The following is a 25,834-nucleotide window of genomic DNA, read 5'->3' as shown; positions in this document are numbered from 1 at the left end:
TTAATAAGAAGTCTCTATATCATTATTTGGGAGCTAGCTGATAAGACAGAAAATGACTCATTAATATGGTACCCAATGTGGGGCTTAGAAAAGTTCTGGACAAGAAGCCAGATGTAGACTCCTAGTCCTGCAGTCTCTTAGACAGGTTAGCACTTGTTGGTGTACAGCTCTTGGTTGCTGCCTGTGGGCTGCAGCCAGCCACAAGCACCATGTGCTAAGCTGAGCCACACAGTGGCTGACATGACAGTTTAAGATTTGTCTCACAGAGTCAGAGAACACTGCAGACATTTAGTAAAGCCAGGCCCAGACACAGAAAACTAAAACTGTAAAGTATGTTTAAAAATGTGCTTAGGGGCTGAAGAAAGAAAAGAAAAATGGGTATAGACAGTCATCAATATTTTAAAAGTAATAAAGTCTTTTTTTTTTTTTTTTTTTTTTAACGATCACCAGCTGCCCAGGTATCAAAAAATTATGCTTCCGAAATCTCTTGATGTCGATTCCGCACGTAGAGCAATCTGGTTGCCCTACGTGTGCCACTCACGACAGAAGCCCTTTTTTTAAGAGAGAGTAAAGTAACATAAAAAACTAAGCCATGTAAAGATGAGAAATACACAGAGTGCCTGGATTCTTTATGGAGTTTTATTGACTTTAAATTTTCAATACTAATATGCAAAAAAATGACTTCTGAGGGATTATGGAAACTGCTGAATTAAACCAATGTATATATTTTAAGAATTTCTTAACTTCAAAATCAAAGTCAGAAAATACATTGCATTGGGAGAGAGGTTATGCCACAGGAAACAAAATATATAGTACTCTTCAAAATTAATAAAGATCTGATTTGATCATGGAGATCTCCTGAGGATCTTGGCTACAGACATGAATTAAAAAGCCAAGTGACACTACTGGACAGGTTTTATATATATGCTGATTCTCAGACATGGGTAGAGCTCTGAGACTGGATGAGACATGATATATCTTGTTGGCTATAAAGTACTCATGACTTATTATTACTTGCCATCTTTTCATATGGCATGGGTGGAGATTTATATTAGTTTGGTTATAGAGTCCAAATGGACTATAAAATTGACAGATGCCTTTTCCCTGCTCAAACTGAAACAGAAAATCATCTTTAGCTGACTTGGGCACCCTGCACATTCTATATTTATATTAATGTAGATAAATATGTTACCTTTAAAATTTTGTGTGTTTTCATATAAAAAAGACAAGTCACCATTGAAGACAAGTAGACCAGGTGATCTAGCCTCTCAGAATGTCTCTGTTGCAATTTACTCAAAATTTTGCATACAGAAAGTACAACTTCAAAGCTGCTGGTTGAGATGGCCCAGCCTCACATCTTCCTTCAGCCAGGATTTCAGATAAGCCCTGCCCTTTCCCATTATACTGACTCTGGATAACAAATGATACAGTTAGGTCTTCCAGGACTTGACCATTATCCCAATTTTCTCAGGGCTCTCTAAAAATGCTGTCACCCCCAGACAATCTGGAGAACACAGCATCCGAATTGTCAAGAGATAGGGTAGGGGTTTTGGTCATTTGGTGTATTATGGGTGTTAATCATCATGGGGGGGGTAGTTACAAGCTGTTGTTGGTCATGTTCAGGTGAAAAGGAGATTAGATTCAGGGATCTCTTTCTGAAGGGAAAAGGGGGAGATACAGCATGGAAATGATGGGATGAAAGAGTGGATTGTTGAGTTTACCCTTGAACAACCACTAGTCTTAAATGTTTTATATTGGTATGGATTTTTGTATATTGATACAAATTTAAGGTTGTTCTTGTTATACTGTGTATATGTACCTACTCTTTTTAAAGATACTGTACCAATGCAAATCATTTAAAAATGTAATGTATAATTAAGAAATACAGGTTAGTAGCTAGTCATCTCTAATAATCAAAATTGTAGGTATGTTTTAAAGGTCAAAGAGATATATTTTAGATTAATAGGTGGTATTAAAATATTTCAGAGATCTACAGAATATGACATTTAAGTTATTTCAATAACCTAAGCTTTTCATGACAGTGAGACACTTTTGCTCCTGGCAGCACCAATGTACTTCATAAAAGGATTATGGGAATCCAAAAACCTCCATATGGGTTTACTGTTTTATAGCAAAAGTTATCCCCTGGGCAAGAAACTGCCCTTTCCTCAACTGCTGTCATTATGCTCTCCAAATTGAATGAGCAGGACATACAAAATGTCATTGCTGAAATTTGCCAAGACAAGGCGGGACAGTCCTTCAAAATTCCTGCTTCACAGAAAAGTCTGTCAGATACTCTAGACTTGGAGACTGCGTATGGATGCCCCAGTGCTGCATAGGAACCTTGGATTACTTTCCAGGATGTCAGATGTCTCTGTCTTTTCTATAGTTTTGGAAGTTGTTTACTCTGTGCTACCTGTATACTCAGGTAATATTATGTCCTTTTAAGTCTCTGATGAAGTTGAAGATGAGATAGTTATAGTTACAATTTACCTTGTTACCAAATTCAGAAAAGAAACTTAGAAAATAAGTATTAAGTATATAAGATTGAGAGACCTTCCAGGTGGTGGTGGCCCATACCTTTAATCCCAGCACTCAGGAGGCAGAGGCAGGCGGATCTCTGTGAGTTCGAGGCCAGGCTGGTCTACAAGAGGTAGTTCCAGGACAGCCTCCAAAGCCACAGAGAAACCCTGTCTCAGAAAACTAAAAAAAATAATAATAATAAAAATAAAAAGATTGAGAGACCTAAAAGCTTAAAATGTTTATGTAAGAAAATGTTTTGAGGTCTAAGAAGATAGTTTTGGGTTGGTAATACAAGTTAGGATAGAAAGTAAATCAGGTACAAAATTTTTGACTCACCAAAATAGGATAGATAATGGAATGTTTTCTCTGAATTTGCCAAATACAGATAGAGTGGATATTGTAAATGTAATTCTTATCTGATTATTGTTCTTCCTGTATATAGTTTTTACTATGCTAGAGTTAAAACTTTTCCCTTTTATTTAGACAAAGGGGGGAAATATTGTGGGATATTTGTTTAGTGTGTGAAAATAAATTATTATTATTTGTTTATTAAAGAGCTGAATGGCCAATAGCTAAGAGGTATAGGTAGAATTTCAAGGGAGAGAAAAGAAGAGGAGGAGAAATTGAGGGACAGGAGACATCAGGACACATGCAAAGGAAACAGGCTGTGCAAGATGGGAGAGAGGTAATGCCATATGATAGAATGTAGATTAATATAAATGGTGTAATTAAAGTTTTAAGAGCTAGTTAGCAACAAGTCTAAGCTGTAGGCTGAGCTTTCATAATTAATAAAAAAATCTCTGTGTCATTATTTGGGAACTGGCTGGAAGGACATAAAAAGATTCATAGTGATAAGATAATAGGTGAATTTGGAAGATGAAGCCCATAATATATTTTGGATGCCTGGACAGAAGGTGTAAGGTAAAGGACTTGAAAAATGCAGAGATGACAGATGGAGCAGACAGAGGAGAGTTAAGAATGTTCTAGGTGGTGGAACTAACCTGTTCACAAGGTTAGTTGAAGGCATGGCATGTTTGGGAAACTGCAATCTTCATACAAAGAAAAGAACTGTAGATTTGTCTAGAGAGGTGGGCAGTGATTATGTCCCAGGCCAGGAGAATTTGCTATTCAGTAGACAAACACATACTTCTACTATATAGCAAATGAATGTCCAAACTGATTCAACTTCCTAAGACTTACACTATACAATACTGGGACTACCTAGTTGGAGCACATCAAACACCAGAGATTATATGGCCAAAGTCTTATAGCAGTCTAGTTATTATAGAATTGATAGCCCCTTTCCCTTTACAGGATCTTGGATGTGCTTGGTAGAAGCACATGGCAGGGAGAGGTCTTTTCACCCCAATTGGACAGATGAGGGAGTGTACCAGCTTAGTGTTGCCTGCAACGCTTATCCCACTGAGTCAGTGTGCATATGAGAAAACCAAATATTATTTCAGAAAAAACATAAAATGCATCTGATTTGCAACTGTTAACAAAATAAGAATTTCCTGGCAATTTTCAATCAAGGCAGTACCATTAGGCAAACGCTTATAATTTTTATCTGTGTCTAAGCTTTAGAATATATATATATATATATATATATATATATATATATATATATGCATATGTGTGTGTGTGTCATATATATGTATATGGCTAGGGAGATAATTTAGTCAGTAAAATACTTGCAATGTAGCATGAGTATGTGGTTTTGGACCTAACACACACACAATAACCAGGTGTGGTAGTGGTGTATATCTGTAACCCCAGTGCTGAGAAGGCAGAGACATTTAGGTCCACAAAGCTCATGGCTAACCAGATGACCTGAAATGATGATCTCCAAACTCAATGAGAGAGTTTGTCTCAAAAAATAAGGTGGAGAACAATTGGGGAAGACATATGACATCAATACACAGGCATGCACATACACAGTGATAAGTTAGAAGCAACTCAACTTACCAGCTCAATTGCACACCTCCCACTACCTGTGTATACACCACACACAAAAATATACATATACTTACAACAAATACACACATGCACACATACACATGAGTGTACATACACACATATACACACCACACATGTACACACACACCCCCACACAGCTTGCCATAAACTCAATGTGACTTTCTATAATTTATGTTCTATTCTACATAGATTCCTTTCAGTGAAGTACTAGTCAATATAATCAATGTTTTATTTTAAGAAATATCCTTTCAGGTTTTTTTTTTTAATCTTGGTATCTTCATAATGTACTTTTGGCTTGAAATTCTTATTTCCATGAATGTTTGCTTTGTGGCTAGTCTAAATTACCAGTGTTTTCTGTAATTTAAATCTGTTTTTCACTCTCCTACTCTCGTCATAAATGGAGAGTGATGGGTAATGTCTGACTAATTGAGAAGAGCAGAATGGCACTTTGTGGTTAGGTCTGCACAGGCAAAGAGAATTGTAGAATCGAAGCCGGTAATTGAAAAAGGCAGAGAAAAAGATTTGCTTGTTTTATTTATCTAAATTATGGCCTTATTTCTTTACTTTCCTTGACTTTTTATGATCCAAGGAGTCAGATGAAGGAAAATGTGTGGTTAGCTTGAAAAGAATCTATGAAATCTGAGTTTCATTTGTTTTGGTTGTTAATGAATGAACCTGTTGTATATATTCTCAAGGTGAGGGGCAAATAGAATAGCAATGATAAACAATATATGTGGAGAACATAGAGAATGGAGAATATAATGCTTATCTCACAGGTGGTCTGCCAGGGGTGGAGTGTGTACTTAGATAATTGTCTTTAGGAATTATGTCTTTATGGAGAGTTCATATGTATATTTGAAGAGAAGATACCTTTTGGTACTGACTTTCAGATCTTTCCCTATTTCTTTGGAGATGTCAGTAGAAACCGATAACACATTCTGAGATGAATGGTAATTTATTAGTAACCTGTGTTTTCTGTTGTTTGTTTCCATATGAATTGACACACTGTGAAGTTGAAGTACTTAATCTTTAGTACTTTGGTAATCATTCAAATGGTAAGAGGTTGTACTCATCACATAGATAAAAAGTATGCTGACTTTACTTCCATTTCTTTTGTCCTTGTGTGAGAATGGAGAGCAATATATATATATATATATATATATATATATATATATATATGCAAAACTGCACAATGGCTCATTGTGCTTAGTTTCAAGGCTTCCATGAACTTTATGGTAATTATAGGATAGAAGTTGTTGTCCATGGATACTTTCTCAAGATTGTCATTAATGTTACAGAGCACTTGAAATCTAGGGGACCACGTGCAAAGGAAATGTGAGGATTCTATTTGTTCCAGAACATATGGTTTAAGCACATAAACTTCCAATACACAGGCAATGAATTGAAATTGATAATGCAGGCCAGAATCATTGCCTAATGGCATGGGGGAGACTTTTAACTGTGTAGGCATATGAACACCCTGGATCACTATAATAAGTGATACTATTTTAGAATGCAAAACTAAAGACCGTGTTTTTTAATATGTTAATAATGTGAGACTGTCTTTAGAAATATTTATGTCTTATTTAGAAGTAGATTAAAAGCAGCAATATTGCTTTTGGAGGCACTGCATAGTTACAGATCAGAATGACTTCAATCAGTCTGCAGTTTGCTTGTATTCAGGAACACAGAGAAAGCTGCACTTTATAATGTAATTTGAGAGAACCCACAACTTCTAAAACCCCAGGGGGGAATGATTCTGTAGAGCAGAAGAAATAGACCACAGTGCTCGGGAGTCACCATGGTTGTCTGCTTGTCTTCCTTATTCTGTCCCTAATTAGGCTCAGGGAAAAGTGACTTTTTCTCACCCACTGTGACAGTTATGATTTTCTTTTGCTCAAATCACCCACAAGGAAAGCTTGGAATTCGTGTTCCTTAGACAGTTGCCAATTCCGCTACAGAAGATTAAATGTCCCTATCATACATGTCATATCCTGCAGCTAACAAGAAAGAGAGTCAATGTAGCATGGCTCCATCCTGGCGGCTGCCGCAGTGGGGCCATCAACCTCGCCTAGGGGCCTTTCAGTTTCATGTGGTGTACCACCCAGGATATCCGTCAAAAGATGAACAAGACTATCAAAGGGCTATCATTGCATCTTGGAATGTTTAAGATTATGAACTCCCTTTTTTGTGGCTCTAAACTTCTAAAGCAGGGATGTCTGGTCAGGGGCAGAGGCATTCGGCTCGTGGTTGAGTCCACCTGTTTACACCACGGAAGACGATTAAAGGTTCACTGCTTACCCGTGAAGTTGATTTTCAGCAAATAATCCTTGTACAATTTCTTTCCGTCCAGGATCTTCATGGCATCACAGAGCTTGGTGGTGTTAGGGCAGAGGGTACGCTGCATTTTGTGCAGCGCATGCGCCATGGCATACACGGCGTTCACCACAAACATGATCTTTGATTCTTGCTCATAATTGCTGCTGTCAATGGCCAGGTGCTTGTCGCAAACCCGTCTGTGGTTTCTCTTGTTCTGGAGGCTGCACTGGAACTTCTGCTCCCAGAAGTCTCGGAACCAGGGGTTGCGGTGATTGTTGTAGGGGTTGAGGCTCTGGAAGTAGCGGTCGAACTGGCGAACAGGGTGGGATGCCAGCTCCAGGGTGATGGCGCCATAGGCTACGTGCTCACTGCCCTTGATGATGCTCTCCTGCGCGCCCCAGCCGTCGCTGGCCACCCAGGTGAAGGAGGCATTCACACGGCTGGCTGCTGCGATCAGTTCCCGTGAGTCGTCACTGCGCATGAATAGGACCACGACCCGCGCATTGGGTTTCTGCAGCAGCTCACGGATCACGCTGTCGTAGGACTTGCGGATGTTGGAGCGGCCCACCTTTTCTGCAGTGGCTATGCAGATGTTGCGCAGTCGGGCTTCCTGCTCGAAGGCCTCAATCCCCGTCTCCCCGTAGTCACCCTCAGAAGCAACAGTGGACACATAGGTCCAGTTGAAGAAGCGCAAGATCTCGGCCATGGCTTTGGCCTGGTAAAAGTCAGGGGGCACGGTCCTGGCAAAGTAATCATAGCGCGACTTGTCGCTGAGTTTGGCGCTGGTGGAGGCATAGCTTATCTGAGGGATCTGGAAGAGCCTCAGCAGGTTTGCCACCTGAGTAGGGAGACAAGGGAAGCACCTTTTTAAAAAACAAACCTCAAGGGAATGATTGCGCACAGGAAATATTCACACCGTTCACATCGGTTCTCAGCCTCCCTTTCATATGGAGGTCACTCCTTGAGACCTTAACCGGATGCTTTTCTGGGTACTGTGTTTAGATATTAGGCAGCTGGTCCAAAGCAGACAGCTTATGTTTTTGAGGAAGAGCATGGTGAAAAATGAACAGGGCACCACGGCTGGAGCTTCTTAAACTCTGAGCTAGACTCTAGACTAATGAAATCTGTTCAGAGGTTCTGAACGTGGTTGTTCTTAGTTCCTGAAGTCCTGCTATACTCAGCCGGACAATGAACTACAGTGAAGTGGCCAAATTCAGTTTTCAGACAACTTGGCCGTGGTTGTATAGAAAGAGCCCGGGTGTTTAATTCTCACTTCCCCCTCTTTCGCTAAAAATGGCAGTCTCTGAAAGAGTTTAATTTGGGAACTGAGTGCTGCATGGACAGTCCAAATTAGACATTTATTATCTAGGTTAGGCGAAGGAAAAAAAATCAATTCTACTTAAAAAAATCTCTTCAGATCATTGAAAATTTTAGTTAAACTTCTGAAACTACAGTAATTTTTTCTTTGCCTTGTTTTTCCTTAAAAATTGTTGAAGGAAACCATGCAGATATGCTTGTCTTATGTTTTTTACTAAAATCAAGTGAAGTATTGATGGCATTGTTGAGAGTGAGTGAGTACTTTGAAATATTTAATACCTATGCTGATTAAAACAAATTAAATTTTTTATAATTTAGCTATCAACATTTCAGTATTTTTATTTTTATTGTAGGAGAAAAAAGAGAAAGTGATCCTAGTTTATTAAGGAGTGCTGCACAGTGTATTTAAAATATATAATTACACAGATCAAAGTAGGTTATATGCATATCTAATAAGACAAGCATGGTGGTGTACACTTTTAATCCCAGCACTTGGTGGGGGGAGCAGATGCAGGTGGATCTCTGTGAGCTCCAGGCCAGCCAGGTCTACAAAGTGAGTTCCAGGACAGCCCAGGGCTACATAGAGAAACCCTATCTCAAAAGACAAAACAAAGCAAACAAACAAGAGTCTTGACTTCTGAAAGATTTGTCTTTGGACTTTAAATTATGTAATGTTCCATGTCAACTATAATAAACAGACACGTTGAGTATTTCTGAAGACTATACCCTGGACTAAGGTTAGAAGTTTGGTGTTTACATAGTACATTCAGGGAGACCAGTTTGAAATGGGGAGCTGTGAGCACAATGGAAGCAATGTGAAGCAATGGACATCTCAGTCCTGATTAATAACCATTTCATCCAGCAAAGGAAACCAACAACCAGGTTCTTACACAGCCACACAGCATGTTGCTGGAGAATCTGGTCTGCTATTAAAATAACACTGACATAGCCAGAGCTACCAAAAACATTTTCCAATTGCAGTAACTCTCACTTAACCCAGTGGGAAATCCTGAGACATGACACAGCAAACAGCAAAAAAATTAGAACCTCAAGTGGATTGAATGGTTGGATTAATAGGAGAAATGTGGCTCTTCTCTGTTAAGGAGATAATGGCACACCAATACTGACTCATTAGAGCATGGGAACACTTTTTGTTTACTCAAGCTAAGTGCACGGGCAGGTAGCCCTGAACTGGTACTGCCCTTACTCCTAGTACCCTCCTTCCACTGGACTTATTTGGTACCATGGCAGCTGTGGTGATGCAGTCCTTTCTGTGCAGGTACCCAACAGTGGAGTTTCTGGGTAGCATCAGAAAGGCCATTTCTTCTTGAGGCAATACTTTCTCAATTTCAAGCTGGAGTCACCAGAGCCTGAACCCTCTAGAGAGACATAAAATGAAAGAAACCAAACAAAAAATATACCCAGAGGCATTATTTCCTGGAAGTGAGGAACCACAGTTTCTAAGCTGTTGAAATTTTCTTCTGCCAAAGAGGTAAGGAAGTGCTCAAAACAAACAAACAAACAAACACACCATTCTTGTCTTTTGACTGCTAGATCCCATGGTATCATGTCTGCCTCTCAAGAATATCTGACAATAACTCACAATTAAGAAAAGCTGAACAATAGGGTGAGTTAGCTCCAACATGATAGCAGCAAGGACATTTTCTGTCCTGGGAAGAGGTACAGTGAGCTGAAGCCTGCTTGGGAAAGCAGTGAACTAGAATAAAATACTGATTATTGTCATTGCTTTTATTATGCTGAACATGCCCCCATGCATACATGTTTAAGGGAGTAGAGTTAACTCTAGAAAAAGGAGGCAGAGTTAAGATATAAGGATGGAATTCTTGTAAGTACAATGTCAAGTGCGTCATCCACATTGAACAGTATGGAGCAATAACATAAAGTAACGCTATCAGAGTTACATTAGAAACACATATGCAACAAATTAATAATAGAGAAAGTATTGAAATACTGTGGTGAATTGTTCTTCTAAAATTAGTCTCCTTAGTTATAAAAGTAATAATTCTGAATTTATAAGTAGATACCACAGAAGGCAGATTATTAATTTTTGCTTTGGTTTTGCTTCCCTCCTCAGTCTGATCTTATTTCTAGAGAACAATATTCATAATTTGGCTTGTGCTTCTTATGGATCCATGTTCTTGCAAAATCAGTTGTCTCTTGTAGTGAGTGTGTGGTGTGTGTCTAAATCCACACATGCTTCCTTTGGGGGGTATATAAAAACCTTTTGGTGTAATTATTATCTTCATTTCAATATTCAAAAGTGAATTCTATGACCTTATTCATAAGCATTTCATAGTTTTACAGTTAGAGTGTAGCAGAAAATCAAAATGAAAAACTAGGTGTTTGACTTCCAGTACCAGGATTGTTCTCTTCTACCTTCCTCTCTACCTCTACTTGAGACCATCCTCTTGAGACTTAGAGTGTGGATATATTCAGCCATGGAGAACACAAGAAAGAGGAACAGAAAGCAGTATTTGGCGTATACCATCCACTGTCTACCTGATGTCAATAGGAGCTTTCTTTGTGTGTGCATGTCCATGTGAGAATGCAAATGCATGCCTGCCACAGTACATATGTGGAGGTACAGAGAATCCTCTGGGGACGGTCCTCATGTTCTAACCTTCTATAAACACAGGAAAACTGTGTTTATAGGAGATGCCATAGGAGAACTGGCATCACAGGCATGTGCTACCACATTTGACTTCGTGAGGACTATCAGGTCTTTGTGCTTATGCCACTGAGAAAGTGCTTTAGCCACTGAGCTATCTCTCTAGCTCTCTGAGCTTTTTTTTTTTAAATAGAAACTTTAAAATTTGGGGGTAGGAGATGCCCAGGTTGTTGACAGCTAAGTTCTGTATCTCATTTGTTGAAAAATATAGGCACACTGGCCGTTGGTGGCACACGCTTTTAATCCCAGCACTCGGAGGCAGAGGCAGGTGGATCTCTGTGAGTTTGAAGCCAGCCTGGTCTACAGAGCGAGTGCCAGGATAGGTTCCAAAGCTACACAGAAAACCCTGTTTTGGAAAAAAAAAAAGAAAAGAAAAAAATAGGCACTTAAAACATTCTTGACTTGCTAACTGGCCATATGGTTTCTTAGAGAAAGCATGAGGAAGTAAGGAAAACTCCTACACTGGACATCATTTTGAAAGATAAAGGAAGAACCTTGTAAGGATGGGAAATTTGTGTGAAATTTGGAAGAAAGTTACCCTACTATGTTATTATTAGTAGAAGAGGAGGCAGGAAAACCAAGGTCTAGTTATACATTTTAGACAAAAGCATTTTAAAAGAAGATTTGTACTTTGCATAAGTAGAACTGATTTAAGTAATATAGTTTAAGACAGAAAGAATGACTTAAAACTAATTCATACAATGTAGTCTCCATAGAATAGAGAAGATAACCCCCAATCCCATGGGTTGATGGGATGCCCTAGAGGGTAGAGGTTAAGGGATGAGGGTAATAGGTGTGTTTGGTGTGAGGCTGAGCAAGAACTATGTGTGCAGACAGTACAAAATAGAATATAAAAATGGAAGTAGATTTTGTTATTGCTTTTTTTGCTCTGATTTGTCCTGAAGGAAAAGACACAGTAGGTAGAAACAGTGAATGGCTGGAGAAGTTGATTCCATAAGTATAAAAGACAATGGCTGATCATGGTGATGGATGCATGTGATCAGAGAACCTGGGTGGACTGAGGCAGGATAATTGGGAGCATGAGGCTTGCATGGGCTTCATATAGAGATCCTGTCTTTAAAAATCGATGACAATATTACTCCCCCTTTCTTCCTTCTCAATAAGGATGAATTCCAACATGGAAATGGTGATACAAATAAAAATAATATGGCTAATTTGTCTTACACCAAATCTCTCCAGAATGTAAGAAAAGCTCTTAAAATCACATTCAGTTTGTTGCTATCAATTAATTCTGGAAGACAAAGATTAAATTATGGAATTATTTTAGTAAATCCATAGTGGAAGGACCAAAGGGTGATAGAAGAGGAAGAAGGGAAAATTCAGGAAACATAAAAGAAGAATATGTATAAATTTACAGGCACGGTTTTGGTAATTTTCTAGTTCCTAATTTTTAAACAAATATGTCACAGACACTTGGAAATGAATGAAGCAATTATTAGGAATCAGGATGGTCTCAGTAAGGGTACATTTCACTTTCAGCATTAGATGGATCATTTGAAGAATTGTAGTCTGGAGGGCCATGGAGAATTATGGAGGACCATTGAAGACCATGTAGGACCATGACTTCATTAAAACATTAATGACATTACCTGGCATCTTGTGAAAAAAGTGGAAGAAGTTGGATCATGAATTAAAAATATATAAGGTAAATTTTAAAAATATATTCAAAGCAGATATTTTTCTTTGTGTGCAGGGCCTCACTGTGAATGTCAAATTACTCTCCAACTTGCTATGTCACCAGGCTGTCTTTGAATGAATTATCCTTCTGCCTCAGCCTGATGCTTGGTGGGATTCTGAGTATGCATCACCATGCCTAGCTTGAGAGCAGCTTGGAAGAAATTGTGTACACAGTGTAGCTAAGTAAGATTAAATTTTTCATAAATGCTGTTGGAAAAATGAAAGTAATCTTCAAGATCATTGCATTTTTAGAGCTTGAAGGAATTACAAAGGTGATCTTAGCTTCTATCTTTTGGGCGGAAGAAACTGACACTCATAAGGGGAAGTGACTTTCAAAATGTACTCAGCCAACAGACTGAAAAGCCAAGGTGGAGACTACTCTTTGCAGAGGACAAGGTTGTCTTTCTGCAAACAAGGGGATATTATATCAGCTGAGAGCTAAGTTTCTGGCTTTAAACTTAAATGAGACAGGTAAAGCATTCTTTGTGATGAAAACTGGGAAAAATAAAAGTTGAATGTTGCAGTCCACATGTGCTAAATCTTAGGAAGGCTAACGTGTCAACAATGGACTAATGAGTACTTTGTTTGCTTCAGACTCAGTTCTGAGTTCTTCAGAGGTGGGCAGAGAGCAACTCTAGTCTTCCTAGTCTCCAGGTTCCTGTTCTCAAACACTCAGTTTTGGAAAAGTCATAAGATCAGTAATATAGTTCAGAGTTCTGACATTTTATACTAGCTCTTGTCTTATCCGAGATGTATTATCTCTTTTTCTTTTTCACTTTTGAGATTATGATTACAGTATCTCTGCCTCCCCTTTCCTCCCTTGAAACTCTTCCATACAGCCTTCCTTGCTCTCTTTCAAATTTATGGTCCGTATAAGTATATGTATGTGTATTCCTAAATATAGCCTGCCCAATCAGAGTAATGTTACTTATGTGTACATTTAACTAATTTGTGTGATTAATCTTCTCACTAGAGTAGATTAATTTCTCCACTTTCAGCATTCCTTAGTTGCCTGTAGTTCTTTGTGTAGGGTTGAAACCTTGCAGGCTTTGTTCTACCCACTTTGCAACATCTATTGTTGCTTTACTTCAGCTTATGTTTGGGCAGTCATGTTGGTGAGTGGGACTTTATGGATGTAGCTTCTGAAATTACTAGGAGCCGGAATCTCACAGCAAATTCCTTGGTCCTCTAGCTTTTACAGTCTTCCTGCTCCCTCTTCCACAAAGCATCTTAAGCCTTTGTTTTGGGAATGTTTTGTAGATGTATCCATTGGAACAAAATGACTGCATTTTAAATTGTTTTTTTTTTTTGTAGTGGTCTGTTGCAAAGAGTCTTTGATAATGGGTGAGGAATATACTTATATATGTGTATAAGGACTAATGTTTAGAATATAGTTGGGGATTATGCAGGTTTAGTAAAGTAGGGGTTGTAGATTCTCCTTGAAGATCCATGACTTCACTCATCCTGGCTAGGTTTCCCTTTTGTTCAGTGGGTCTTAAGTCCAATTAGAGAGATGTTGTTTACTGCCAAGGTATGCCAGCCACTACCACATCTTTTGGTTTTTTTAGGCCATATTGGCCTTTGTTGTGGTGGTATATGATCTCTTAATCCTCACAATAATTTTGTGAAGTAGAAAAGGCCATTATCCCATTGCATATATTGAAGAGCTAAGGCACAATGTGTTAAAAAGATGTTAGATGCTAGATTTGATCTTGGTAATCTGAGACCTCTCACTCTATCATCCCAGATGGACCCAGTTCATTCTGTGTCTCATGCTCACTGTGAACAGTTCTCAATTCAGTGCTGGGGTGATGTAAGATATTGTGTTCGTCAATTTTTCCCTCTGAGGCCCTAGTCCTTTATTTCAGGAGCATGAGCAATCATTCCTTGTAAGCAAAAACATTGCTTTAAATTACCTGTCTATACTTTGTAGTTGCCCATAAAGAACTATTTGTGGACTGACCATCTACAGTGATAAAAATTATTTTTTCCTAGAATCTACTGGGAAGTTTCTGCCTGAAGGAGAGCTATTCAACCAATAAATATCACAAATGAAACTTGTGGCAAATTCTTCGTTATTTACTAACACTTGGGGCAGGAAATGTACATTGTTAATCACTGATAGTATATCCTCAATGCCTTTTAGAGCTTGGTGTGCTCCAATATGTTTGTTAACTGAATTAACTGATGAATGAATGAGTAATTTCCTGCCTTACCATATCATCTTTTCCAAGACAGAGATAGGCATCCATGGAAGGAGGCAAAGGCTAGATCCAGAGAACACTGTATGGCTATCATCACATACTTCCAATGAACAATTGATGTGCAGTGTAAATTCTCCACCAATTGTATTCAGTTTTTATTAAAGTGATGCATAGAAAATTTTTTTAGACCTTTAGGGATCTGCAGCCAATATTTTTATAGCATTAAAATCAGTTTCTCCAAATTATATCTTTATGGATAGACAAAAGGATTCCAATTCTATGTCAGTTGGGTTTGTCACTACACCAGCTATTTAAAGCCTATACAACAAATTGAGGGCCTTATCATAAAGTTTGATTAATTAAATCATATATATTTGAGTTGCCCTCCAGTAAATATGTACCTTAGACAAGTGCCACAGAACGAGTTGATCCTAAGGTCTTCAGGAAAGGTAAGGTTCTCTGGTGACAAATGCATTGTAGACCCATATCTAAGCAGTCACATCCATTGTTCATTTATCATTCTTGCTTAGGGAACATACAATTTTTTTCCTATAACCAATTCTAATCGTGGAATGATACTACTATCCAAAGATTTGTTTGTATCAGAAAGCTTTCCACAGGCAGTGTATATTGCTGTTGTACACTTATTTATTTACAGTGTGTGTGTGTGTGTGTGTGTGTGTGTGTGTGTGTGTGTGTGTGTGTATGCTCATGCATTTATACAGGTATGGATGCACATGCTACAGTCTGAGTGTGGAGGTTGGAAGAAAATTTGCAGGAGTTTCTTCTCTCTTTTTACCATGTAGATCTTGACCAAACGCAGGTTAGGTTTGGTAGTGACAAATGCCCTTCTTCTCTGGCCTATCCAGCTGACTCATATTAGTTTTTTGTTTTGTTTTGTTTTTCATTTTTCGAGACAGGGTTTCTCTGTGGCTTTGGAGGCTGTTCTGGAATTCACTCTGTAGACCAGGCTGGCCTTGAACTCACAGAAATCCTCCTGCCCTGCCTCCCAAGTGCTGGGACTAATGGTGTGAGCCACCACTGCCCAGCTCACATAAGTTTTATATCCAATGTTACTTTGGAGCATAGATTTTTTTGGTGCTTGAATTTATCCAGGACTAGGAATTATGTTTCATTTTAGCCTAGTAAGTAACAAATATATTGACATTTATTTTTGATTTAAGAAATAAAATTTTACAAGCTTTTGTTTATTTGGGAATTGCTTCTTGCAACAATTGTCAGTGCCAGAAGCTCTTTTCTTTTTGTTCTTGTTGGCAGCCTTTATTTTGGTGGTAGTCTGGTTGTGAAGAACAAAGGAAGGTAAAATCTGAGAGAGACTCAGTGTGTCTACCATTCTTTTCAGGCTGTGGAAAAGAGGATGTCCACTAGAAATCTTCTGAGTCACCTGTGGCACCTGTGTCAAGGCTTGTAGTCATTCCTTTGGCTCAGATCCTCCCTGATTTGTCACACATGAGCTGTAGGTCTTCTGCTTGACATAATGCTATTTTGAAAAAAATGAAACAAAAAAAGAGCCCAAAGGCCATGCAATTTTAGAGTCCAGTACAAATATGTACCCACTAATGTGATTTTCTTCCACGAGAATTATTTTCAGAGCTCCCATAGCAATGGCTTCCGAATCCGGGCTGATATATTAAAGGGAAACAGCAACTGGCTCTTCTGTGGCCCTATGCTGTGTTACAAAAATTCCAGATGGAAAGAGGCACCAAACACTTCCAAGGAAGATGCTATTTGTGGGACTGAACTACATACATTTGAACAAGAAGGCATTGCTGCTGTCTCTGGAGTCTGGCGTCCTCAGGAGGTCTTCCTTTTGTCCTATGCTGTTCAGCCCATCTCTCTCTGGGGCTGTTCTCTAAGAATAAGCCTACACCTTTAATTGTTCTGTAACACATGCAGAGCTGGATGTTTTATTTAGTTCTTTTAATTAAATGCTTATAGATAAGCCTGAAGAGAACCACCGAGGGCTGCACTTTGAACCATCTGCCAGCTCACAGCCCAGTAGCCAGGTGAAGAAGTTCTACAAGTTGGAAGGTTAAGATAACCCCATGCTCCTCCTTTCCAGACAGATCAAATTAAACTATTAGCTATACAAAATACCAGATTGGCTTGTATTTTAAACTGGAACTGGAGGTGGCTTGTAGTTGAGAAACTGCCTGAGGAATTCAAGCTGTTCACATCACATGAGTTAGCTGCCCATAAAGGGTGCCAATCAGACTGTTATTGCAAAAAAGATTAGTCATTTTTTTTCCTTTGGCCACACTCTCTGCAGCACATCTGGAAAAAAAAAAACAGTATAAAAAGGCCAAGATTGAGTTGAATTTAGGAAATCATGTAATATGATAATAGTATAGTGAATGTCACATTGCTCAGTATAATCTGTAAGAGTCACCCATGCTTGCATTCCTGGGACTGTAAAAATATATGAGTCAAAGATTCTTCTTGCCGTTTTCCATCTTGACCAAGTCCCCATATCAGTCCAGAGAAAAAAGACCCTTAAAGATGGTCCCCAGCTGTCCGTATTTCTGCTTTAATTTCCTCAGAAGTCATCACACTTAGCACCTGTGTTCTGCAATCTGCACCATCATATGCTTTTGGCTTCCTCATTTGAAAGCAAGGGACTGATGAGTCGTGAAGCGTATCTATTTTCCCATTCTTGTGGCTTATTGATCAGACTGAAAAGATCTCCAGATCAAGAAGGATTCCTTGAATGCTATTATTTCAGAAGACATCAGAGCTTCTGCTGTGATATTGCCACTCCACACAGAAGTGTTTGTCTTGTTCCCTTATCTTCACAGAATTATTTCCCACTCAGAGTTAGCAGATAGTTACATAATAAAAGAGAAGTCATATTACTCACAGAATCATTGAATCTGTTTCTTTGACCCCCCTTTTCTCTACGAGTTAATTTTCAAGAGAAACCATGAAACTGAACTGGTTTGGGTTCCATTACAGTAAAAAGGGAGCCTGTGGTGTCTTACATAACAATTATGTTGAACAGCTATACTGACAAATGCACTCCCAGGGTGCCAAACACCAAAAAGACGTGTCTGAAGCATCCTTTAATGCCTTAGGCATTGATTTGCGGGACTGTCTCTTAAAGATGTAACAGAGTCACAAGTTCACCTAAGCTATGCTTTTCTGAAGCCCCTGAATTTACTTGTATAGCAATGATATGACAAAGATACAATCATTAAGAAAGAGGCATTCTTAGTATTTCTGATTGCTAACTAGAAGTGAGAACTCTGGGGAACTGAGGATGGTACCCTCATGCCTTTGTAAGTGGTGACTGTTTGCTTTTGGGGTCCTGCACTAACTCAGGGAAGAGAGAATGCACATGGTATCATGTGTAGGGAACAGGACTCTTTTATTGGAGATTTCTTTGTTAGCTGGACGGTTTAAGCAAAGGTGTCAGGCACAAAAGAAGCAGACTGTGGAGTGTGGTTCAGTACCCAGCACTGGGTCAGCATTCTGATCCTACCTACTTCTCTCAATAGCTGTGTGAACTTTGGCAGCATCGTTTAATTCTAAAGGCATCATTTTCATCATTTGTGAAAAGGGACTAATAGTAATTCCTAGATTTACAAAGTTACCTAGGAATTCAATAACAATATATGGGAAGTGCTTCCTTTCCTACGGTAAGAAATTTTAAAGGTGATGAAGATGATGTCTATTCCAGGCACTTTTCTAAAATTTAGATTTTTCTAAAAAAGATTACCTACATTCTCACTGCCCTTAAGGAAGTTATATCCTTGTAGGTGATAAAGAAAAATAAGCGTGGATCACATTCTGAGATACAAACACAAGGCACAGACCAAAGAGCAACTTACATGAGATAAGGCAGGTTATAATGTTTAAGGGTAAATGTGAATAGTAAGTGTGAGTTTTCCAGTAAGAGATAGGAGTCATGGGGCCTTTAGGTAGAAGAGAGATCAAATAGTGGGGTGTGTTTCTGTTGTTTTATTCCTATCAGATAGGTCACTAAAGGGCCAGGGCTGCAAAGGAATAAGAGGTGATGATAACACAGGGATAGTAATTGGATAGCCAAAGGTTTTATAGGCAATTATTGATATTTTGATCTTTGTTATTTGGGATGTAAAAATTAAAGAATGTAAGTGTAGGAATTATATGAAAAAGGTTTAAAATTATCACAGTGGATGAAATCCAACTTGAAAGTCACTAGGCCAAGGCCCTCACATGAACAGATACTTGTTCAGATGTAGACTGAATGCTTGAATGCCAGAAAGCATATAATTCCAGGAACTCTGAATAGCCTAATGAAGGATCAAGGTCAAGGTTTTAGAGAAAGAAGTGAAGCTTACTTCACTTGGTTGATAGTAGTTATTCAGAAACCTATTCATTGGGTTATGTCATTGTTTGGTCACCATCTTGGAAGGAAGCAGGTCATAACAAGATACGTTTTGGAAACTGTGGGAAGGCTAAAGAACTTTAAAATAAAAATTACAGCAACTTTCTGGGAGCAATTCAGAAGAGATAAGCCAAAACTTTCTTTACTGTGAGCTAATTGTCAAAGAGTGTTAAATAGCCCACCCTCCCACTTGAAGCTCACTGGGGAGCACAACCTAACATAATTGCTATGTTGTTTCAAGTTTGATACAATGATATATTTTAAAACTACTTTACAAACAAAGTAATATATAAGTGATTCTCATATATCTATTTAAAATACCAATCCAACCTTGCCTTTTATAGAAAAATTCTACAAACTGTACATCATGTGTTCTATTGCATGTTTTCTACCCTGAGAGAGTTCAATTGCCCAGTTTCTATTCCGTGGATAATCACTGGGATCCAGATGACATATACCCAAATGTCAGGCACTTTGCCTAGTCCCTGGGATGCACACCTGGCCTATTCAACTGTAGTAATTGGTGGCAAATATCTCAAGATGTTTTGCCCTTCTGGCCACTTGGCAAACAATCTGATCTATATTTAGACCTTCATTTTTGAAAGTATTGTTGATATTGTACTTTTTTTTACCCTGTGCTATAATTCCCAATACTGCATATGAAGTCAAAGAGCTGGCAAGAATTAAGACTTTGTCACTAGTAACAGAGGGATTTCCATAATATGCCAGGTGGTGTTGTCAAAAATAGCGACATTATAATTTTAGTGTTTGAAGTCCCACTGATACACAGCCTTGAGCATCAGTGTTTGCTCAGAGTTTGACTGCAGGTGTTTGGGGGACATTGTTCTTAAATCCCCCAAGTCACTAATTGGAAAAACACTGCTAGTTCTCACCTGCACTTTGCAAAGGATTTGAAAAAAGCACTTCTACTGCATTACATCAATGGACTTCATCATGAGAAACTGCTAACGGTTGGCTCTTTCTATAGTAAAATGTTGAACCTTGTGTATATTGATTCATTGAAAGGAGCATATCTAACGGTAATTTGGAAAAGAAACTGTGTCATTAAAACAATCATTTCTTAGGTTTAGCTAAATGTGTCAGGAGCCTTATTTCAACTAGTTTGCTTAGTAAGCTGTAATCACAAAGCATTTGCTAATATTTTAGGAATATCTGTCCTCTTTGTTTTTCATCCCATGATGTCCATCACAGACTGAGATCTGTAGTTTAAACATGGTTCAAAGCCAAAGGCTATTCTTTCCTGGTGAATTCATACCCTATGCATAGTTGTCTGGGTGGCAGCCTCTTGTCTCTCACTAGAGTAGTTTCCTAATAAATATAGAACAAAAAGGAGAATTAATTAAGGAACAAATTATCCTAAAAGCAAAGGGAAATATAGTGTATCTTAGGTAATTACCTCTGGTGAGAGTTTTCTACAATGAAGCAATGTTAGCAGAAGCACTTTTAACTGCTATTGCTGGTGCCTCCCTTCCTGTGACAAAGCCCCTGAACAGCATTGCCCTTTCTTTTGTAAAGCCAAGCAAGAGCAATAGACAAGATCTACTGAGCAAATTGGGAGCTTGGGGGGAGGGGAGAATGATAAGGGGAGAAAAGGAGGGGTCAGGAGGAAATGAGGGAGCAGAAAGGTTGAGTCAAGGGAAGGATAGATGATAACAAGAATGGAGATACCATAATAGAGGGAGACATTTTAGGTTTACAGAGAAATCAGGCACTAGGGAAATGTTTGTAAATCTACAAAGATGACACCAGCTAACAATCTAAGCAACAGAGGAGAGGGTAGCTTAAATGCTCTCCCCTAATAATGAGATTGCTGACTGACTTATATGCCATCCTATAGCCTTCATCCAGCAGCTGGTAGAAGTAGAAACAGACATCCACAGCTAAACACTGAACTGAACTGGAATCCAGATGCAGAGAAGGAGGAGTGATGAGCAAAGGGGTCCAGACCGGGCTGGTGAAACACACAGAAACAGCTGACCTGAACATCGGGGAACTCTTGGTCCCCAAACTGATAGCTGGGAAACCATCACAGGACTGATCCAGACCCCAGAAACATGGGTGTCAATGAGGAGACCTTGGAAATCTATGGGGTCTCCTGTAGTAGATCAGTACTTATCCATAGCATAGGTGTGGACTTTGGGAGCCCATTCCACATAGAGGGTTACTTCCTGAGCCAAGACACACGGGGGTGGGCCTAGGTCCTATCCCAAAGGATATGATAGACTCTGATGATCCCCTATGGAAGCCCTCACCCTCCCTGGAGAGCAGAAAGGGTACTTGATAAGTAAGGTTTTATTTGGGGGGGGGGTAGGGAAGGAGGGGAGGGAGAGGGAACTTCGATTGACATGTAAAACAATCTTGTTTCTAATTCAAATTTTAAAAAAAGAAAAAAATTAGCCTCATGAGTTTGCTCTGGAATGGGAATGCTGAGGAGGAAATACAGTGACTCTATCTGAGACAGCTTCTGAGTAGTATGTTTTGAGCACCTATACCTCGAGAGGAAATAATGAGCACATGACATTGGATGCAAAGGGTGGAATATCCTAAATTTATAGCAATTCCAACTTAGTGCCATCTTTTATTGTCTTGGTTCCTCTTGAAACTATTCCTCTTGAATGGCCTAGAGTTATCTAAAGAAGCAAAACAACAACAAAAATGAACAGGTTGAAAAATGAACGCCCTGAGCCAAGTACTACTGATGTCACCATCTTAGATGTGAAGGATTAAATAACTCTTAGGTTGCACTCAGAATTTTAATCACTGTATTGAATGTTTTCTAAAGGGACACAATGAACATTTAGCAGTTTCCTGCCATAAACATAGTTGCAATATTAAACTCATTAAATGCAGCTTAGTTTTTCCACTAATAAATTAGTAAACAAATTTGAGTGCTGTCCTTTGTTTCCCGAGACCAGAATTGTACTCCTATTTCCTTGTGTCAGCTAAATAGTATTAGAGTACCTGTCAAATATATATATATATATATATATATATATATAATATATATATATATATATATTTGCTACCTTGGACCTGATGCATGCTAGACAACACTTCTGCCATGGAGCTGTATCTATAGCCTGTTTGCTTGTGTTCAGTTTTCCTCTAGGCTCTTGCTGATTTGCTCAGGCTAACCTTGTATTCATTCTGTAATTCAAACTGGCCTTGAATTTGCAGTTCTCCTATTTCTGCCTCTGAAATTACAGGTTTATATCACCAGGTCCAGCTCTGTATATAATCTTTCCGTGGAAAGATCACACTCAGCCAGGTGAAGTCTAGGATGGGGCTCTTGTCTTATCTGCCATGGTTTTAGTTATCCAGATGGGCGTTGTCTTGGACTTGTCTGTCTGAGAGCTTAATGACATGTAATCCTGAAAGAAGCTCTCAGATGAAGGCATCTTGTGGCCACTGTAAAGACAGTGGTCACATCCTCATCTGTCTTGTATTTGACACTCAGTTTTCCTATTTAGGAAAATGCTCAGTTCTTACCCATGAGCCTGCAGAATGATCAAAAATCGAGGGTAATGGTGGGGACCCCAGTCCAAAACTCATTTGGAGGTTTTCCATGTGTTGAAGGGGTAACAGGTTATCATATGTTAATTCTTGGAATTTGTTGAACACGTTTACACCCTGTCTTTCAGAGACCCTATTTCAGGTGCTGGCAGCACAAAGAGAAATACACGTGATTCCTTAATAGGAATGTAAATGAACAAATCATTAAATGAACTAGAACTGAGGAAATTAGAAGGAGCTTAGGAACTGTTTCTCAATGAGGACAGAATTTGAGCTGAGGATGAAAGAGTAGGATTTTGTAAGGACATAATGTGCAGGGCCAGTGGATAATGCATCAGACTATGGGTAAGGACATTATAGTTTAGGTAGAAAATGAGAATAGCATTTTGTGTATGAAAGTCTGTAGCTACGACCCAGTAGTATATAAGAAAGCATCTTGCCAAAGGTGGTGGTAAAACAGCTTATCTGTTTAAATGGAACAAAAAATCTTTCTCTTGTTCCACTCCACTCTTTTTTTGCTCATCATTATTTTTGGCCTCTTCCTATTGTGCTGTCGACTAATAGCAGCACCACACATTCTTTCAAGTCAAAATTTTGCCCTTTCTAAGAGCTCAACTTTTAGAGGCTATTTAACTCAAATCTCAGTTTTTCTGAGGTTGCCTTAGCACTCCAGGGCAACGCACTAACCAGGTCCTCTTTCACCTGTCATGCCAGGTAAAAGATGGTCCAAACAGTTAATGGTTAGCCAGGGAAACATTGTGTCTTCTAACCTTTTAGAAACATTTGAAGGAAAAGCATTTTGGCAGGGCATCTCAGTAGCTAACTGTAGCTCATTGGAAACAGCACAAGCATAAACACTGCTCCTAAGTAAGTGCCATAAAGACAATTGCCTAGATGAAGGCAATCGACCCGAATCTCTTCTTGAAACACTATTCCCTGAAGTGAGACACTTGTAGGCTTATAGAGGACAGCAGGACAGTCTTCAAAATGCTTTGAAAAGAAGCCTGCTCACTGGAGGGTGTGGATAGATCCCCCAAGTATATTTGCTCATGTAGAAGCATTTGGATGCCTGCATTCATTGATGACTGAATTAAGAAATCAATTTGGCTGCTTTATAAAGGGACTACCACTCTGTGTCCTTAATGAGTATATTGGGAGAATAATTATCCAAGTCTTCATTGATGGCGATACAGCTTAACCCAACAACTCATTAGGAATCTTGCATTCCATGTATATTTTACCAATACTGCCTAACAATACGAGCTAACATCTTGGGAGGTGCATCCTTTGCTGCCTTAGAGAGTCTCACATCCTGAAGATGAAGCTGGGGAGGAAATACCCTTTGAAGCAATTTGGACAATAAAGTCATTCAGTTCAAATGGGGGACCTGTTAAGAATTGAATTGGAGATATCCCCCACAAGATAGAGTTTTGAAAGCTTGTTGCCTAGCTCACCAGCTGTTGGAAGGGGCTGTGGACCTTCAGGAGGTGGGGCTTAGATGGCAGAAGTCACCTGAGGGATAGACATTTGCCTGGCCCTTAGTCTGCCTTAATTTTTTCTGCTTTCTGTTCTACTATGATGGGAAGTCTGTATCCCATGTTCCCAGAGGCTTGAAATTACCATGTATTCCTCATCAAGGTGGATGGAGACCATCTGAAACCATGAGATAAAATGCACCTTTTCTTTTAAAAGGTGTCTCTAACATGTCCCTCTGTCACACAAATGCAAAAGTCACCAAGACAGGAACATTATACTATGTAAACATCTGAGGGAACCACATAAGGGAAGACACAGAATGTCACTTCCTAAGATCCTTTCTCAATAGCTTGTTTTTCAACATGGAACTTTGGGCTCTGGCCTGTCTGTGCCTGCATGCTGTAATTAGATGGTAGGTGCTTAACATCACATTATGGATTTGTGCTCATTTGTTTCTACTTTGTTTTATTCTCTTTGAGTTCAAACTTTCAGCGCCTATTCAGGAAGTCTACATATTTAAAGATTTAGGGCAGCACTATCAGCTTCGTGTTGTCACCACAGTCACCACTCACCAGGATGGATGACTACAGAAGTCATGGACACAGATGTTGACACACATAAAAGATACTCAGGGAATTTATATCTCTACAAGTGTTTTCTTGCTAATGTACAGCAGTGTTTTAAATTCCTAGAAAGAACAGAGTCTGGTGCCCTGTCATTTCCTCTCTAGCTCATCCCTTATTCTTCAGTCTAATGCTCTCCCAACTGAGCTATTTCTGCTGCGTTCTCATCCCTTCTTCTTATATGAATTCTTTGGCTCCTTGCAGATGAGCATTTGCCATACCTTTCTGACCAGCCTGTGAAGATGCTGTGATCACTCACATTGTTTTGTATGTGCCTGATCACCTGTTTCCTGGTGCAATTTCCATCGTGTAGGTCATCTTCATTTCTTACCTTATGTATCCTGTGAACACTTCCTCAGTTAGTCACTGTTACTTCACAGTGGTACTGAGCCCACAGCCAGTGAAGCAATAGCAAATCAGGTATTTTGATATGGAAGACACAGCTTCTCTAGATAATACATATAGGAATTTTCATGTACAAATGTCTTTTCTTTCCCCAAAAAACTAGCCTGACTTCTTCTGAAGAGTGCATAGTATCAAAAGAACAAGGTCAAATAGGATAAATATTTATAAGGTAGCTTGTTAAATAATTACAATAAATAATTATGGACATATTTAGAGTAAAACTTACTGTAGGGGAAAACAAATGTTCCAAACACCATATATGCAATCCTTTATTGAGAACAACACTGGGTATGAGTACTTGGGAAAATGTTTGATCCTTGGTTGGTGCAATTGTTACTGAAGTGTTTCAGATATAGACCTTAAATTTTCTCCTTTTCAAACAGGAATTTTCTCGTCTTGTGACTCAAGTATAAAAGTAATTGCAAAATTTACATGATCTGCTCTGAGATGTGCAATATTTTCTACCCTACTAATAAAGTTAAAGGGTGTTTATGAAAAACCAATTATCCTAATTACTCATAATATGACTATGTGCTCTGAAGAAGGAAAGAAATTTGAAATAGCTCATTTAGAACAGCACAGGATTATACACAGAATTTTAAGTGCCACAAATCTGGAATATAAAAATAAGGCTATGCCAATGCAAATAGAGTCTCTTTAAGTGGGTTTGTGACATATAAAG

The 25,834-nt window shown here is 38.9% G+C and overlaps 1 protein-coding gene and 1 non-coding gene across 2 annotated transcripts in view; both read right to left on the bottom strand.

Annotated features, from left to right (window-relative positions):
• Grm3 (glutamate metabotropic receptor 3) overlaps positions 1-25,834 on the bottom strand; it is a 95,278-nt gene that overhangs the window by 67,056 nt on the left and 2,388 nt on the right. The window contains exon 2 of the mRNA XM_035451696.1: positions 6,802-7,657. Within this exon, the coding sequence (XP_035307587.1) occupies positions 6,802-7,657 (856 nt within the window). The remainder of the gene's footprint in view (positions 1-6,801; positions 7,658-25,834) is intronic.
• On the bottom strand, positions 349-557 carry LOC113833169. The gene has a single exon (XR_003480724.1). It is a non-coding gene; the product is annotated as a U11 spliceosomal RNA (small nuclear RNA).

The sequence above is a fragment of the Cricetulus griseus genome (assembly GCF_003668045.3).
Source record: "Cricetulus griseus strain 17A/GY chromosome 1 unlocalized genomic scaffold, alternate assembly CriGri-PICRH-1.0 chr1_0, whole genome shotgun sequence".
Lineage (NCBI taxonomy): Eukaryota > Metazoa > Chordata > Mammalia > Rodentia > Cricetidae > Cricetulus > Cricetulus griseus.
Note: the sequence above shows the minus strand (reverse complement) of the source record. Positions and strands in the feature narration are given on the sequence as shown.